Below are 17,998 nucleotides of genomic sequence, written 5' to 3' on the forward strand. Positions count from 1 at the left end.
CCCATGCAGGGTTTCTGTAGCCTGAATACTGAGCCTGATGGGAAGATTTAAAAGGAGGGAGAATGTTTCTTTCTTCTAAGCATTTGAGGTTCAAGTCTTCACTTCCTTGTCTCATTCTGTGTCCTGGCACTGGGTGAAATACCTCAACACCATGGTGACATAATTCACTTCAATGATTTCAGTCAAAGCTTGGAAGAACCTTCCTCAGAGGGAAGAATGGGAATCTCCAGGGAAGCCCCAGGTGGAAGCCCACGGTGCCTTGCCTGCACAGAGCTCCTAGATGAGAGAACTCCAAAGTGATCTTGATATATCATAAATAGACTCTTTAATCCTCTGGCCTTGTCTTTCAGGTACAAAGATGATGTTGACAGTCCCACTGAGGAGAGCGGGAAGCAGAAGGTCCTGTACAGCCTGGAGTTCACGTTCGATGCGGATGCCCGTGTTGCCATCACAATCTACTGCCAGGCTACAGAAGAGTTTGTTGGTGGGATGGCAGTGTAAGTCCTGGGCTTGTGGGCACTGGGAGGAGTGCAGCAGCTCTGGGTGATGAGCTTGTCAAACATCTCTTCTCCATTTCCCCCCCCCCCCAAGGGCAGTGCTGCCACAGAAGGTGGAAGGGAAATCACTTTCTCCTTTTGTGTGTATATTCTGATAGCTTTGAATCTTGCTTTCACTTCCCTCCCCCACATACCAATATCCTCTCTTCTTCCCTCTTTGGTTTGGGTTTTTGGGTGTGGGGAAACCATTCTGCATGCAGAAAGAGGAGAGGAGATGACAGCTGTGTGCCTTGGCCACGAGATGTTCGATGAAATTAAAACCAACCACTCTTGCCTTCAGGCACTCCCAGATCACCTAACTCACTGTGTGTTCCCTGTGATGGGAACACATGTGCCACCAAATCAGAGCCCAGGCTGACGTTTGCCTGGCAAGTCTGTGTGAAACTGCAGCCCATCCAGAGCCCTTTGTGGGATGAGTAACCACCAGGCTGTTGAGCTGGCTGTCAGACCTGTCTGTGTGTTCCCCCCAGGTACACACATTAGCCTTTGGCTAGCTGTGGAAAGAATGCTCCATATGTCACCTGTGGAGTCTTTCTCATCCCCTGGCAGTGCATCCCTGCAGCTCAAAACCTTTATATCTAAACCAGTGTGTTTAAATCATTCCAGTCAGCACTGTGTGCTGTAAGAGTGTGGAAAGTTCCCTCTCTGTCTGAAGAGCTAAGGTGGCTGAACTGTGTTCTTCCTGATGTGAACTGGGTACCTGTGAGCTGCTGGTAGAGGATGGCAGGCTTCTGACAGCCCTGGGACAAAGAATGACTTCTGTTCTGTGGGTAAGGGAAGATTCAGGCTGCAGAAGCTCTTGGCTTCCTCTTGTAGAGGCTTTGGGCTGCTCAGGGGTTCTGCACACACGCTGCTGACGGCTCCTGCAGTGGTGCTCTGGAATTTGGGGGTAAGCAAACATTTTGTTGAAGGCATCTGCAGGAGGTTTCATCAGGGAGAAATATGTCTGATAAACCATAACATGGCTGATCTGTTTTGTGCAAAGTATGAACACCCCAGCAGTGACTGATGGCTGGTGTATTTTTAGAAGCTCAGTGCTCCCAGGTGTGCTTTCCTCCAAACTTCTTCTGCTGAAGCCTGTGGCTGCCTTCATTTGGAGGAGGTAATAAGTTAGCTCTTTTTAAATGCCTGAAAAAGATCTCTTGACAAACCCTGAAAACCCTTTCTGTACAGACCCTGTTTTCCCTGAATGCAGCAGGGTGCCTTAGAAACCATGATGAAGTGTCCATGTTCTGTCTCTTAGGTCCTTAGGCTTCCTGTGAATTTAGTGCTAGTGGAGGTGTTGGAATGGCAGCCTTGGAGATTGAAGTCCTCTTTTCCTAACACAGGTACAACCTGGAGAGGTGGCCAGTGTCCCTTGTGCTGCCTTGCAGTGTTCCTTGGGTTTTGACCTGAGCAGAAAACCAGCTGTGGGCTGATGGGGAGAACTGGGGGCTGCTATGGCCAGGGTGGATGTATTCACATTGCCAGGCTTCAACCATGGCCTAAATCAAATCAGCAAGTCTTGTTTTAAGTCACTGATCTGAATATTGGTTTGCATAGTCACTTGTTGCCCTACCTTGAGGGAGAGTTTCTCCTTGTCACTGGTCAGGGAGTGTAAGCTTGGCACCCAACACTGTGCAGTGTTTCACAAAGAGCTTCAGTGCACAGAGTTTGAAATGTATTTTTTCAGACTCCTGATGTTGCATTTTACATCAAAACAGCAAAAAAGTTACTCTAAAAAGAAAACTGTCTATTTTTTGGAGTGTGTATCATGACCCAGGCTGTGCAGCTGCATCCCCTGAGACCAGCCCTGCAGCATTCCTGGTTCAGCTGCTGGGTGCCACTTGTGCCTTGAAGAATAATTACCCAGTGGCAGCACTGCAGTTCCCCAGTGTCTGGGTGTTACACAGTTACTCTGTGGCTGGACAGAGTGTGTTTTCAGTCTTCTGGAACTAGTAGCTCTCCTCTCCCAACAATGGTGTTGACTGGAGGAGGAAAACACAGTTTCTGGTTCATTTAAGAAGATGTTTTACTGCAGGTTAGTGCTGAGCACTGAGCCAGTGCTCAGCCTGTCTGCTGTTACCAGTGCTGTTGTTTGTTCTTTAAAGCTTATGCAACAAACACAGACAACTTCACTGCTTTTCAGATTGAACTGGAGTGATTCCTAGGTGGAGTTTCTGACAGTGAACACAACGGTCAACTTCAAATCCACCCTGTCCATGGCTCACTGAGAGGTGTTCACTCTGTTCAGGTGGTCATGTCCCCTCCCTGCCTCTGCATGGAACCAGGATGGGTGCTGAGCAGTGTCTGCCTGGCTAATGAATGTAGCTGAGATGCTGGGCTGGCAGCAGGACCCAGCACACCAAACCTTTACTCCTGCAGTCAGAGCACTGGGATTCAGCTCTTGCTTCTTAATGCTGGCCCTTCATTTAATAAACATCCTTTAATTTCCCCAGAGTGTAGGGGCTATGAACTGCCTGTCTGTGCTCTGGAGCTCTTGGACAACAGATGTTATATGAGAGGGGTGTGGGGGGCTGCACCAGAAGCCAGTGGACCTGTTGGAAGGTGTGATCCTGATTTCATGCAGATGTGGAGGTAATAAGGGCTGGGGGAAGCCAGGTACAAATAGAGACTTTATAAGCTGCTTTAATTCAACCCAGGCTGTTTTTCCATGTGGAAGTGGCTTGTGAAGCACATCTTGGGGCTAGTGCAGCTGCCTGAAGTAGGCATCTCTGCTCCTTTGGATTTGCTGGCTGCTAGTAGAACCCTTTTGCAGCTCTGATTTCAGCTTTGCAAAGCAATTCTAAGAGGGCAGTGCTGGAATGACTTTGATTTATTCCTTTCAAATTCTAGTGGGGAAAAAAAAAAATCTGGGCTGCATTCTGAGAGCTGGGAGGGGAGTGGGTGCAGTTTTAGTGCATTGAAAGGAATGCAGCTTTCCCTGGGCTTGGAGTTTTTCCTCTTTCTCTCTTTCTTTTGGTGCTGACAGCTCCATCCAAGGGACAAGCATGTGCAAGAGCTGCACCCTGTACAAATCAAAAACTTCCTTGCTGTGTCCAACACTCAGTTGGGAAGAAGCAGCTCTTTAAAACAAACACTCTTTTTGGTTTTTTTCTTTTTTTTATTCCACTCTACAGTTGATGCAAATCCTAAAATGGGAGAAACTTTCTGGCCCCTTGTCAAAAGCAGAGATTTTCTCCCAGTCCCCAGCCCCCAGCATGGCTCCTTAGAAGCGCTGAACAAGTTCTTCTTGCTTCTCTGCCCAAACAGCCACTGATCCTGATAGCATCAGCACTCCTGCTCCTGTGAAACTCCTGCTAGGAACACTGCTGTGTTCATAGAGTTTGGGGTGAGAGGAGGGGAGGTGGCTCTCCCTGAGCAGAGGCATTGCTTGTCCTAGAACCTCTGCCCCTCTGAGCACCACAGCCCTGTGTGTCCTGTAGCCTTCAGGATTAGCTCATCTCCATGGCCAACAAGGAACAGCCTTTCTCTCTGCAACCCAGGAAGTTTCTTCCTGGAGCTGTTTGGGCTCCACATAAAAGCTGGTGGCTTTATCAGTGTGTGCTGCCTGTCCTGACCTGTCTTGAAGGAGCACTCAGCAGGTGTTCCACGCTGGGAGATGTGCTCAGTGGTACCACTTCCCAGCCAGGATCTTGGGAACAGGCACCTCCTGCCTGCCTCTTGGCCTGAGCTGCTGAACTCCTGAGGTCCACAGGGAGCTTTATGTTCACTGCTCTGGGACTGCAGGGAACTGGTGAAGGCTGGAGAAGGCAAAGGTGTGGCTCTTGGGGGAGCGTGGAGGTGTCTGCACCTCTGCAGCCCCACGCTCTGGAGAGGGTATCCAGCACCCTGGTGCTGGTGCAGATGCCTGTAGAAGTAATGGGAATGACTTTCAGTCCAGAGGGAGCTGCTGCACACCCTGCTGAAAATATTTATCCTGGTTGCTTTGTGGGGAGCCTAAAGGCTTCTCAGCTGCTGAGGGTAGCAGAGGCTACATCTGCCTATGCCCAGAGTCTCTCTAATGGCATGTCACTGGTGGGGAGCTGCCTCTGAGCAGCTCAAGACCCCTGATATATTTATTTTTCTGGTTGTGTCCATTTTCTTTGGGCTTGGGAATCAGCAGCTGCTCTGCTCTCAGCAGTGCTTAGCTGTGGGTGTGCTCTTGGGGAGCTGGTCTGAGATTTGGCTGGCTGGGAGACACCCATGTTTCTCTTTGTCCTTTCCTTCAGCTTCAGCATCCCAGCAGCTGGGCAGGAATCAGGGAAGACCCTGGTTGGGGAAAACATAACAGCTTGACTGCTCACCCAGGAGGACAGGCTTTGGACTGCTCAGTGTCACCAGGGCATGGCAGTACCTGTCAGCTTCAGAAACATCCTGCAGACAAAGGGAACTTTGCTGCCAGTGCCTGTGGTGGTAACTGGATTGTGAGACCAGCAGCCAGAGGGGCAGTTCTGTGCCCCCAGTAGAGGTGACAGCAGGTGCAGCAGGGATGGGTGCAGCTGTCTCAGCCCAAAGGGGAAGGCTGAGGAGAAGGAGCCCTGTCTGAACACCCCCATTTGTAAGAAAGGGAGCAAGGAAGAGCCAGGGAACTACAGGCCACCGAGCCTCACCTCTGTGCCTGGGAAGATCATGGAACAGATCCTCCTGGATGATGTGCTGGAGCACAGGAGGGATGAGTGTGTGATCCTGGAGAGCCAGCACGGCTTCCCCAAGGGAAGGTCGTGCCTCACCAGGCTGGTGACCTCCTCTGATGGAGTGACAGCATCAGGGGATAAAGGGAAGGTGACTGATGTCATCTACCTGACTTGTGCAAGGCCTTTGACACAATCCCCCACCACATCCTTATCTCTAAACTGGAGAGATGTGGAGTTGATGGGTGGAGCATCCAGTGGGTAAGGAACTGGTTGGCAGACCGTAGCCAAAGGGGGGTGGTCAGTGGGTCTGTGTCCAGGTGGAGGCCGGTGACAAGAGGGTCCCCCAGGGGTCTGTCTGGGGACTGGGGCTCTTTAACACCTTTATCAGTGACATGGGTGATGGGATTGAGTGCAGCCTCAGCAAGTTTGTGATGACACCAAGCTGAGTGGTGTGGGTGACACAGCAGAAGGAAGGAGCCATCCAGAGGGATCCTGACAGGCTGGAAAGGTGGGTCTGGGGGAACCTGATGAGGTTCAGCACTGCCAAGTGTCAGGTGCTGCACTTGGGCTGGAGGAATCCCAGACACAGATACAGACTGGGAGAGGAGCTCCTGGAGAGCAGCCCTGCTGAGCAGGACCTGGGTGTCATGGGGGGTGAGATACTCCACATGAGCAGCAGTGGCTCTGGCAGCTGGGAAGGGCGATGGGATCCTGGGCTCCATCAGCAGAGAGGTGGCAGCAGGGACAGGGAGGGGATTGTCCCTCTCTGCTCTGTCCCTGTGAGGCCCCAGCTGGAGTCCTGTGTCCAGAGCTGGGGCCCCAGTACAAGAGAGATGTGGGACTGGTGGAGAGGGGTCAGAGGAGCCATGGAGATGCTCAGAGGGCTGGAGCAGCTCCCCTACAGAGAGAGGCTGAGGGAGCTGGGCTGGGTCAGCCTGGAGAAGAGAAGGCTGTGGGGGGACCTCACTGCAGCCTTCCAGTCCCTGAAGGGAGCAGAGGAACAGGAGGGGAATCAGCTTGTTCAAAGGGCAGAGACTGGCAGGACAAGGGGGATGGAGCGAAGCTGAAGGAGGGAAGGGTTAGAGGAGAGATTAGGGGGAAGTTCTTTGCAGAGAGAGTGGTGAGGGGCTGGAACAGGCTGCCCAGAGAGGGGGTGGGTGCCCCATCCCTGGGGGTGTTCAAGGCCAGGTTGGCTGGGGCCCTGGGCAACCTTGTGTAGCTCCAGGCCTGGAGGTTGGTGACCCTGCCTGTGGCAGGGGGGTTGGAGCTCTGTGACCCTTGGTGTCCCTTCCAACCCAGACCAGGCTGTGGTTCTATGAAAAGCTGACCTGTGGGAACCTGGCCTAAAATGAAACGGGAGCAGTGTGGGTGGAAGAGAGAGGGGCGAGCATGCTTGCTCCTTATCAACTCCTGGCCCCTCTGAACACCAGCAGAACAGGACTGGCTCCATTCTCATCACCTCTACAAGGACACAGAGCTTGCCAGGCAGTCCCAGCCTGCAGCAGCAGCACAGTTGGTTCCTGAGTGCCCTCTAAAGCTCCCTGTAATTCTGCCTTGTCCTTGTTTGGTGCAGATTGCCAGGCAACATGCATGGCTGTTAGTAAAGAAAGAGCACTCTTATCTTGCCCACAAGCTCTTCAAAGCACAGGCTGTGTCTCAGCCATTACTAGTCAAACACCCTTGGGGCAATGATGCTGCCTGCATCCTGCTTATCTTCTGTTCTCCTCTGAGGAGTGGGGGCTGGAGGGTGCTTGGCATAACTCTGAGGTGAGCTGGCTAGGATCCTTCTCAGTGAGGGGTCCCAGTGTGCCTGGGGTAGCTGGAACAGTGTTTGACTGTCCAAGACAGCCCAGTGCCAGGCAGAGCTGGGTGTGAGGAGCACAGAGTCTGTGTGTCTTGGGACTGCTGCCTTGCTGACAATTTCCCCAGGTGCTGATCAAGAGAAGAGCAAGAGGGGGAACACCCCCAGAGCATTCATACAGCATCTCCAGTGGGTGTACAGCAACAGCCCTTTAACTCTGCCTGGCAGAGGTTCCCAAGCACTGTGGTGTCACTGGGAGCTTGGGAGCTACTTACAGGCTGGAGGTGCCTGGTAGCAAGTCTGGGCTACAGACAGGGACAGTGAGCCCCAGGCTAGTTTCTCTGTGCAGGCATCCAGTGCCCCTCAGCTGATGGGGGCAGAGTGAGACTGGGGAATGATTTTAGGTTGTTCTCTGTTCCCTCAAAAATCACTGTGATGGCACAGGGTGCCTCACCTGCTGGTTCTCTGACACAGTGCTGGGTTTGGGGGGTGGAAGGGTTTGGCATGGGGTAGAAAGGAGTTGGTGTGGGGTGTAGACTTGGCTTCCTGGGAGTGAAAGTGTGGCAGAGAGTTTAGGGAGGATAGAAGCTTCAGGAGTTCTAAGGGCAGAGCTGGGAACTGCTGCTGCAGTCAGCCCTCACGTTGCTGGTGATTCTCACACTGTCAGGCCTCCCCAAGCAAGGAAATGGGTTTAAAAAAGCAAACCCAGGAGCTTCTGTTTCCTCCTCCATCGTCCCAAGCTGTGAGGTGGTTTAGTTACATCTCCCATCTGGATGGGAAGCTGCCCTGGTGGAGCCTGAGAACCCTGGCCCAGCCTGCCAGCTTCCAGCCCCTGAGCAGGGAGAGGCAGGGGGCTGCTCTCTGCTCTCCTTTATTCTTACAGCACGCTTGCTTTCTCCACAGAGCATCTCCATGGCTCTGCAGGGCTTGCCTGCTGTTTGCTGTGAGCACACAGCAGCATGGGGGGGACACACAGGAGACTTGTGACTCCAGCAGCTGCCAACAGAGAGAGCTGGGGCTGCTTAGGGCTGTTTGGACCCCAGGCTGTAGGCTGCCTGTTGTGACACCTTGCCAGGCTGCCCTGGGCAGCACAAGGAGTCTGTACTTGTGCAGTGGGTGCTCTGTCACCTCAGACACACAGTGGGTCTCTGTGACAGTCTGGGATCCCCAGTGCTCCTTGAGACTTCTGTCAGGAGGCTGCAGCTCTGTGTGCAGTGAGAGCAGCGAGGCTGTCCCACCCCATCCTCCTCCAACAGCCTTACTTGTTCCCCTGCTCTAGACTGGTTTGGACTTGTGGTGCCCTAAGTGCAGGTCCTCCACCACCATCAGCCTGCCCACCCGAGCTCCCCAGCCCTGCTGTGGTGCATGTCAGCCAGAGTCTCACTCCACTCTCCCCTGCACTTCATTTCTAGCAGGTTCCTGACTTGCTGTCCCTGCAGCTGAGCTGCTGCTCCATCCCCAGCTTTCCCAGCTGCAGAGGATGACTCGTGCCTCTCTGCAGAGCTGGGAGGCTTTGAGAGTGCCACAAAAGGAGCTTGAGGCAGACTTGCTCTGTTCATTGTGCTTGACAACTCAGTAAATAAAACTTCACTCAATTGCTGGCTCTGTAATTCATGCATGAGAGACCTGCCACTCTCCTCTCTCCCAGGCCGTGCTTCACATGCAGAGGATGGAGTGAGACCTTCCAGTGCAGCAGCAGAGCTTCAGCATGGTCTGGAATGGCCTTTGAGGGGAAGGAATTGCCCTAAGTGATGTGGCAGGTAGAGCAGAGCGTGTGTGGGGGTGAACCTGGCTCTTGTCACTGCCTTCTGGAGTTCACCCTGGATCTTGTGACACTTGATATGCCTCCTGGATCCTGGGGGGTGCAGGAGCTGCACCAGCTTTCCAGAGAAAGGCAGCAGTCCCTGCAGTAGGGAGCCAGGTTCAGCCTCCTTGGGTGTGAGAGGAGTTAATAAATCCTCCTCATCATCTGGTGGCTGGGTTCTTACCCCTTCAGCTGCAAAGTGCATCCTAATCCTTGTGTTTGAGGCCCTGAGTCACACAGGGCTGGCTGGTCTGTGTCCTGGAGGGACAGGCTGCCCATCACCTCCCTGTAGCTCCTGACTGTGAGGTTTCCACAGCACCTCTCAAAGCGTGCTGGTGTTAAGGTACAGACACCTCCTCTTTAATCACCTCTGCTGTGCTCCAGCCCAGCCTTTGCCTCTGTGGTGTGATGCTCAGTTCTGCAGCTCTTGGTTGCCTCTGCCCCATGGGCTTTTCCCAGGGTTTTTGCTTTCCCCCTCTGGAAGTGAGCTACCCAGCCCTCTTGCTCTCTGCCTGTAGACATCAGAAGGTGTTACCTCAGATGTGGAAAAGCTTTGTATCCCCCCTTCTGGTGTGCCACACTTCCAAGCCAAAGGAACTTGGAGCTTTGCAGCCTTTTGTTAGGTACTGGGTGGTTTGTAAGCCCTGTCTGTGCTACAGAACAGCTCAATGGCCTCAGGAATGCTTGGTTTCAAGCAAGGAGTCTTCCTTTTTCTGCCTCTGTGTGTGCTCTGTGAACTGCCTCTGCTCAACAGGGCTCTACTGAATCGAGCATGTCAAGCACCTCGAGCTCCTCTGATGCTGTCTCCTTGGCAGGGCTGGCAGTACAGCCTGTGCTCCTCCCTGAGCAATGGAGTACCTGGAATCTGAGCTGCTTGTCAGAGGATGCAGTGTGGGAACCCAAGTTGAATCAAGGAGAAGTTCAGCCTAGAGCTCCTGGTGGTAACGTGGTGCCTGTCCCTGCAGCCTGTCCCCAGGCTGTCTGGTTGACAACAGTGACAGTTGGGTCTGAACAGTCAGCAAGGCTTCAGGCTTGTTTGCTGTGTGGTAGCTGGAGGCAGGTGTTGTCCCTTGGGAAGTCGTGGTTAGTGCACAGAAGAGGCAATGGACTGCTGCTGCAACTGGCTGGCAAAGCTTTGCTTGTAGATCTGGAGCCAGACCTGTCTGTTCTGCTGCTGGGAGAGAAGGTTGTTTCTGCAGCACCAGGCTCGTGGGTGAGGGTGTCTCACATTCTCTCTGGTTCATCTACATGTCCTGAGGTTGGGAGGTGAAACCAGGTTCAGGTGTTGCCCCCCTGGTTTGCAGTCTGCTGCCTCCTCTGCTGTGCTGGAGTCGGCATAGCCAGAGGCTGTGCTCAGGAATCACCCTCCAGAAAGGGGGGGCCATTTCTCCCACTGTCAATCACACCAGCTGTAGGGGAATGTCCCTCCTGGGGCAAACAGTGCTGGGTGGGCTCCTGGCACAGAGGGTGATGGATGGGAGTGATGGCCCCAGCCCAGAGACGCTCCTCCCAGCCTGGCAGCGCTGGGCCTCCAGACAGTGAGGAACTGTGACTCTTCCCCAGGTGTCTGTTGTGTAGGGCTGCTCAGTATCTCTGGTGCTGTTGCTAGGCCTGCAGCACCTCTGGGGAAGCCCATGAGGAGCAGAGGAGTGGACTGGAATGGCTTTGCTCCCCAAGCAGCACTTCTCCCTGCGGAGGCGCGGGAGGGTTTCGGCACCACGCTGAGCTGTGTGTTGCCAGTGTGGGACTGTTGCTCGTTCTTCCTGGGTCTCCTGCAGAAAATAAGCCTGTGTGCTGGGCTGAAAGGGCCTGCTGGCATTCCCTAGGCTCTGGGTTTAGTGAGCTAGCCTTGGCCAGGCTGCAGCACCCTCTGGCACCCAGTGCTTCTGGGCAGGCCAGTGTGGATCAGATGAGACCCTGCCTGTCTGCGCTGCTTGCCCTTCCCCATGCTCACCTTCTCCCTTTGACCTTTCCCTTCCCTTTCTGCCTCCCACTGAATGGCTGCCAGCCCCTGCCAGCTCTGCCTCTTAGAGCTGCCCCTTGGCACCCCTGACAGGTGCACAGGCTGACTGAAGGAGCCTTGCAGAGAGCAATCCTGGCTTACAGCAGGTTTTCCTTTCCCCCCTTTCTCAGATACAGCACAAAGAACCCCTCTCTGCAGTCGGAGACGGTTCACTACAAGAGAGGGGTGAGCCAGCAGTTCTCCCTGCCTTCATTCAAGATTGATTTCTCAGACTGGAAGGATGATGAGGTAAGTCTCTTCCCAGTGTCCCCTCCTTTCCACAACCCTGGATGCCAGAAGCATTGGGCTCTGTTTAGTGCCTTGAGTTTATGGCTGGAAGACGGCCTCTCCCACCTGCCATGGCATGTTCTGTGGGTATGAGACAAGCAGGACCGTGGGAGGAGCAGGTGTGAATGCTGCTTGTGAGCTTGGCAGGTACATCAGGCAAACAGGGAAGAAACACAAGGAAGTGGCTTTTGGTATCACTAACCAGCTGGCATCCCAGCATCTGGGGTGGGAGGGAGACTGTGAGGCTGGCACTGGAGCTCCTCCTGGAGGGACTCGCCACTCCTTAGTCTTCCTCTTCCTGCCAGCCAAGAGCTTGTTGGAACAAAGGTCTGTCTTGGTCTTGGCTTGGTGGGGTTCTTTGTTTTGGCTGATCCTCTAGAACAGCAGTCCCCAAAGTGGGGTGGGTGCAAGGCAGTCCCCAAAGTGGGGTGGGTGCAAGGTAATCCCCAAAGTGGGGTGGGTGCAAGGCAGTCCACAAAGTCCCAAAGTGGGGTGGGTGCAAGGCAGTCCCCAAAGTGGGGTAGGTGCAAGGCAGCCCCCAAAGTGGGGTGGGTGCAAGGCAGTCCCCAAAGTGGGGTGGGTGCAAGGCAGTCCTCAAAGTGGGGTAGGTGCAAGGCAGCCCCCAAAGTCCCAAAGTGGGGTGGGTGCAAGGCAGTCCCCAAAGTGGGGTGGGTGCAAGGCAGCCCCCAAAGTGGGGTGGGTGCAAGGCAGTCCCTTGGGGTGCAGGAGGAACTTCAGTAGTACATGTATCTATCTTATAAACAGTAAGTGGTAGATCTTGGGAGTGTGAGCTCCACATTTCTAATTGTTGGGATGAATAGTCAAATAGTTTGTTGATTTCTGCTCTAGGAGAGCCCTGTTCCATTCAAGGGCCACATCCTGTGTCACTAACTGTAGTGGTGCAGTGCAGTGGAGGGACACTCTCCTTGCTGGGGCAGATTCACCCTTCTGTATCAGTGCTGAATAAGGGACCTGTCCTAGGGAGCTGCTTTGGCAGGGGGTTGGACTCGATCTCTGGAGGTCACTTCCAGCCCCTACAGCTCTGTGAGTCTGTGAATAATGTCTTCCTCCCTTCAGCTTACCCATGGCTGCAGACAGGCAGGGGCTGGGTTTTCATGCAGCCCTGTGGGTTTTACTGCACAGCAAGATCTGCAGAGTCCTGCTCACTGCTGTGTCTCTGCAAGGTTCCAGCCCAGGCAGTAACTCTGCTTCTTGAGCCTCTGAGCTCTGGCCCAAGGGCTTCCCCTGCCCCTGGTGTGTGGCAGGGCTGCCTGGGCCTTTCCCCACCCTGTGTACATTTCCCACCAGAGATTCCTGCTGCCAAGGAGTCAGTCTGTAGCTGCTGCTGCTACGTTTGCTCCTGTGGGCCCCTCAGCCAGCCCAGCACTGGTGCTGGGTCCATTTTGTGACCCAAGGCTGTGGAAGTGTGCTGTGGATGTGATCCCTGGTAGAAAACTCTGCCTAGTAAAAAAATAAGAAGAGAGAAAATTCCTCTTTCCTGTATTTTGAAGCCTGAAGAGCTGTTGTCTTGAGGTTACAGTTAGAACTACAGTCAGTCCTGTGCCTTAACAAATGCCATGGCAGCTACCAAGAGCCTGCAGAGTCTGGTCTCCTTATGTCTTGGCTTCTCTGCCAACAAATGATTTCACAAATTCAGCCTACAAAAGCCTGGAAGAGCTGCTTTTCAATCCCTTCTGAGCTCCTACTTTTCAGCTCTCTCAGATGACAGATCCCTTTATTCTTAAAGAATTGAGAAGCTTAATTTTAACTTTTGTTCCTGCCAGCAAGGTTTTAACTCCAGTACTGAAGTCATGTTCCTTTGGCAGCTTAAGGGGAGTCATGCTGCAGAGAAGAAAGCTTCTAGCTGCCTTTGTTTGATTCTGCTGCATCCTCTGTCTTCTCTTATTTCATTGGCATTACTGGGAGCTCTGGTTGCAGAGAAGAAGTGGAAGCACTGTGATTTGAAGAGTTTCTCCTCCCATGTTGACTCTGTGTGTATATCAGCCCTTGTCCTCTGAAACCCAGCACAATGCACGTGGCAGAATTGCCTCTGCTGGCCACTGCCATGCTGGACTGGGTCAGAGGCAGCCAGTGAGCATCACTGCTGAGCTGTGTGCAGTTGCAGGTGTTGGATTTGCTTCCCAGCTTTGGTGCTGGTGGTGCCCAAAAATCCCAGATTTACTTCCTGCTTTTGCTCAGTGTCATCCTGGGCTGTGATGCAGTGCCTGGCTGGCCAACAGAAGGGAAAAGAACAGTATGTTGGGTTGTTAGCATAGAATCCCAGACTGGTCTGGGTTGGAAGGGACCCCAAGGATCACAGAGCTCCAACCCCCTGCCACAGGCAGGGCCACCAACCTCCAGGCCTGGAGCTACACAAGGTTGCCCAGGGCCCCATCCAACCTGGCCTTGAACACCCCCAGGGATGGGGCACCCACCCCCTCTCTGGGCAGCCCCTTCCAGCCCCTCACCACTCTCTCTGGAAAGAGCTTCCCCCTAATATCTCATCTAAATCTTCCCTCCTTCAGCTTCACTCCATCCCCCTTGCCCTGCCAGTCTCTGCCCTTTAACAAGCTGATTCCCTCCTGTTCCTCTGCTCCCTTCAGGGACTGGAAGGCTGCAATGAGGTCCCCCCACAGCCTTCTCTTCTCCAGGCTGACCCAGCCCAGCTCCCTCAGCCTCTCTCTGTAGGGGAGCTGCTCCAGCCCTCTGAGCATCTTAATCATCATCTGGAAAGATTTGTGTAAAAGTTTACTTTGTCCTCATAACACAGGGGTTGTTTGCAAGCTGCTGTCTGGCTTGTGTGGGGATGGCTGTTCTCAGGTCCCTAAATTAAATGTCAAATGGACCCTTAAGGAGCCCTTGGGGAACACAGAAGCTTCTGTCCTGAGGCAGCCACAGTGCTGTGATGGGTCTTTCCCTTTCAACAGACAGACTGGGACTGGTGTGGTACAGTGACACATCAGAGCAGGACCTGGAGCAGAACCTTAAGCTGCTTTCAGCCATTTTAATCAGTTGTCCTCGATGAATCTTCCCTCTGTGGCATCCCATAATGGTTCAGAAATGCAGTGAGTCTCTTCTGTAACAAACATTGAGAAGGTACCTGAGATACTGGTGCTTGCTCTGCTGTTTGGGAAGGAGTGTAGATTCTGGCAGCTTAAGGAAGGAATACAATGTGAAAGGCTCATACAGAGGATGAAGGACAATACCCACCAGGTTGGAGGGCTGGCTGGGTCAGATCAGAAGGTCTTTCAGCACGTGCCTTCTCTTTGGAATCAGGTATGTCTCCCTCACTACAGGAAGGGCATCAAGAAGGGCATCAAGGTGCTTGAGCATGTCCAGGTTGGAGCTCTGTGATCCTTGGGGTCCCTCCCAACCCAGACCAGTGTGGGATTCTATGATTTCAGGATGAATCTTTAGGGTGTAATTCATTTGAGGACACATCATTTTCAGCTGTGCTGAGGCTCACAGCATGGAGCACCTTCTCTCTGGTCTGGATGTTCTGGGTTGGCAGCTGTACCCAGGCCAGTGGGTATCTTGATAGTTCAGGGTTTGGGGGACCAGCTGGAAAAATAATGCTGCAAGAGCTGTGGGGGTGGGGGGAAAGCAAAGGGCTGCAAGGTTTGGATTGGGTCTTGGTTTTCCCTGGAGAACTGAGAACAGACTACCTGGAGCACCAGGGTGGAACAACATCTTTTTCTCTCTTGGCAAGAGATGAGACAAAAAATCCCCAAGTCAGTAATCAACAAACCCCTCCAGAAATCCAGTCCCTGAGCCCCTTCTGTTCCTGGCACAGCCCCTGTTTCTATGCTGCATTTCTGTGGTGTTTGTGAGGTGACAAGGAGCTTTGAAATGCTTTAATAAAGTGCAGTGCAGAGAAAGAAATCAAGTCTATTTTCCTTGCACTCAAATGAGGTCTTAAATTTTCACTTCTGCCAATTTTCAGGCCAAGGACCTGAATTTCATCACGTGCCAAGGGGCTGGAAACTGCTCTGGAGTTCTGAGGGTCATGTGAGCTGCAAGTGTAAAGATTTTTCTCTGTGTCTTCAGGAACTTCATATGAGAGTTGTCTCCTTCTGTGTCCCACTGTGCTATAACCAGTGCATCCTCTCCATACTCCAGCAAACCTCTGGCACTGGGTATATTTTCAGACTCTGGTCCTGCTGCATTTCTCACAGGCTGTTCTTAGGGCACAGGCATTGGTGAGGATGAAATACAGTTTGAACAGAGATGCTTTGCTCTGCCACCCACTGCTGGCAGTTAAGGCTGTGTCAGTGTCCATATGGTGTGATTGTTCTGCTTGATTCCCTTTGAAAACTGGTGCCTGAATGTAAAACACTGTCCTGTTGTGTCCTCTTGAGACCAGGGCCTTGGGGTGATCAGAAGGGGCCTTCATTCCTCTCATGCTAACACAATCTCAAGTGGTGTGTTCAGGCAAGCCTGGTGTGAAGTGTGTAACTGTGGTGGTTTAGCCCTGGCTGGAGGCCAGATACCCACCAAAGTCAGTCTATTACTCCCCTTCTCAGTTGGACAGGGGAGAAAGTATATATTAAGAAGCTCAGGAGTCAAAATAAGGACAGGGAGAGATCACTCTGTTATCAATGACGTGGGCAAAACAGACTCAACACAAAGTGAAGAAGAGGGAAACTACCTAATTTATTACACTACACTGCAAAAACAGTGAGAAACTGGAGTTGGGAGCATGACCAGACCTTAAAACAAACATAACCAGATCTTAAAACTCTTTCCCCCCACCATTCCCTTCTCAGCAGACTTTAGTCAGGATTTTGCTCCCTTCCATCTCCTTCCTTTCCACCCCTCCATTCTCAGCAGACTTCCCTTCAGCCACGATCTTGCTCCCTTCTTCCCCCTGTGCAGTACAGGGGGGCAGGGACTGGGACACAATGGGGTTCTCAGTTACTTCTTCATGAGCTGTTTTCCTCTTTCAGATCTTAAAACACCCCTAACCTTCCCCCCTGGACCTCCCTCCCCTGCTCCCTTCTCAGCAGACTCCACTCTGGCCATGATCTCACTCCCTTCTTCCCCCCATCGCAGCACAGGGGTCAGGGACTGGGCGATGGGGCTTCGCTCAGTCCCTTGTGAGTTGGTTTCCTCCTCAGCTGGGGGGGGGCGGGACACATTCATCCCACCCCCTCCCCCTGCTGCTCCGTGGGGTCTCTCCCACAGCAGACAGTCCTCCATGAACTTCTCCAACGTGAATCCTTTCCCCAGGGCTTGATCTGTTCCCCAGCTGCCCTGGCGTGGGTCACTGCTATGGGTGCAGTCACGAATCACAGTGTCTCTCAGTCCCCATCCTCTGTGGGGTCACCAGCCTCCCCCAGCAAACCTGTTCAGTGCAAATCTCTCTCTCCCTCATCTCTGTGTCTCTGTTTCTCCTCATGGCTGCGAGTGCTGGCAGGGGCTTGTTCCAACGTAGGGTCACAGCATCTCCTGTCTGTCTCCACCTGCTCCCCCAGCCTGGAGCCCCTCCACGGGCTGCAGGTGGGGGCTGGGCCTTTCCCATGGGTTTCTCCAGGGGCTGCAGGGCCACCTCCTCCCGGCCCCTCCCCGGCCTTGGTGTCTGCACAGCCCGTGACATCTCCTGCTCCTTCTCCGGGGCAGAATGCAGCTGCTGCCGGGCTGGTTTCTCCTCTGTGTGGCTCTCAGAGGCGCTCGACCGTCTCTCAGGCTGTGACTTTGGCCTTGAACTGCTCGTGGTTTATAGTTCAGGCTGGCAGGAAACTCTAACTGCTGCTTAAAGAGACTGTCTGGGCAGCACAGCCTCCCCAAACTGCAACAATAACCCATCTCATTTCTTTCCCCTCAGCTGAATTTTGACTTGGATCGTGGCGTGTTCCCTGTGGTCATCCGAGCGGTGGTGGATGAAGGGGATGGTAAGCATGGTGGTGTGCCCCTTTGGTGGTCTGCTAGCTCTCTTTGAGGTTGTGTGAGTCCTTCTGGGAAGGGCTCCTGCAGAAAGAAAAACATTGGACTTGTAGCAAAGGCTTGGGGAACCTTTCTGGAGTGGAAATGCCACCAGTGCCAGGCACAGGTTGGAGCAGATTGCTGCCTTTCTCCTTGGGTTTTGCATTGGCAGCTCATGAGGCAAGGAGGGAGATGGACTTGCCCCATCTTTGGGGGTTAAATTGTCTCCATAAAAGCTGTAGCTAACTGTAAGATGAGTCTTCCCCTGGGAATCGTCAGGGAAAAAGAAATGGCTTTAAAATGCTCAGGCCACTGTTCAACCAAATACAGCTGCTTTCAGCAACTTAAAATCCTCCTGGTGCTGATAAAGGAGTCTGGCACCAGGGAAGAAATAATCCCTTGAATCAGGACAGGCTGGGGGTGACCTGCTGGAGAGGAGCTCTGCAGAGAAGGACCTGGGGGTCCTGGTGGGTGACAGGGTGGCCATGAGCCAGCAGTGTGCCCTGGGGGCTGAGAGAGACAATGGGATCCTGGGGGCATCAGGAGGAGTGTGGCCAGCAGGTCACAGGAGGGGATCCTCCCCCTCTGCTCTGCCCTGGTCAGGCCCCACCTGGAGTGTTGTGTCCAGTTCTGGGCTCCCTGGGATCAAACAGACAGGGATCTCCTGGAGAGAGTCCAGAGGAGGCTGTGGAGATGCTGAAGGGCCTGGAGCATCTCCCCTGTGAGGAAAGGCTGAGTGAGCTGGGGCTGTTCAGCCTGGAGAGAAGACTAAGGGGGGACCTGATTAATGTTTATCAATATCTGAAGGATGGGATGCAGGGGGAAATGGGCAGCCCCTTTTCAGTGTCTGTGGGGACAGGACAAGGGGCAATGGCTGCAAGTTGGAGCACAGGGAGTTCCACAGCAACATGGGGAAGAACTTTTCCCCAGGGAGGGTGAGGGAGCCCTGGGACAGGCTGCCCAGGGGGTGTGGAGTCTCCATCTCTGGAGAGATTCCAGCCCCGTCTG

The 17,998-nt window shown here is 53.4% G+C and overlaps 1 protein-coding gene across 3 annotated transcripts in view; it reads left to right on the forward strand.

Annotated features, from left to right (window-relative positions):
* The window catches only part of MGRN1 (mahogunin ring finger 1), a gene marked incomplete at its 5' end in the record, with an annotated part of 57,486 nt that overhangs the window by 16,983 nt on the left and 22,505 nt on the right, over positions 1–17,998 (forward strand). For all 3 annotated transcript variants that reach the window (XM_084271077.1, XM_084271076.1, XM_084271078.1), the window contains 3 exons: positions 351–497; positions 10,912–11,029; positions 16,893–16,959. In XM_084271077.1, the coding sequence (XP_084127203.1) occupies positions 351–497; positions 10,912–11,029; positions 16,893–16,959 (332 nt within the window). The remainder of the gene's footprint in view (positions 1–350; positions 498–10,911; positions 11,030–16,892; positions 16,960–17,998) is intronic.

Source organism: Gallinula chloropus (genome assembly GCF_964237585.1).
Source record: "Gallinula chloropus genome assembly, chromosome: 15".
Classification (NCBI taxonomy): domain Eukaryota; kingdom Metazoa; phylum Chordata; class Aves; order Gruiformes; family Rallidae; genus Gallinula; species Gallinula chloropus.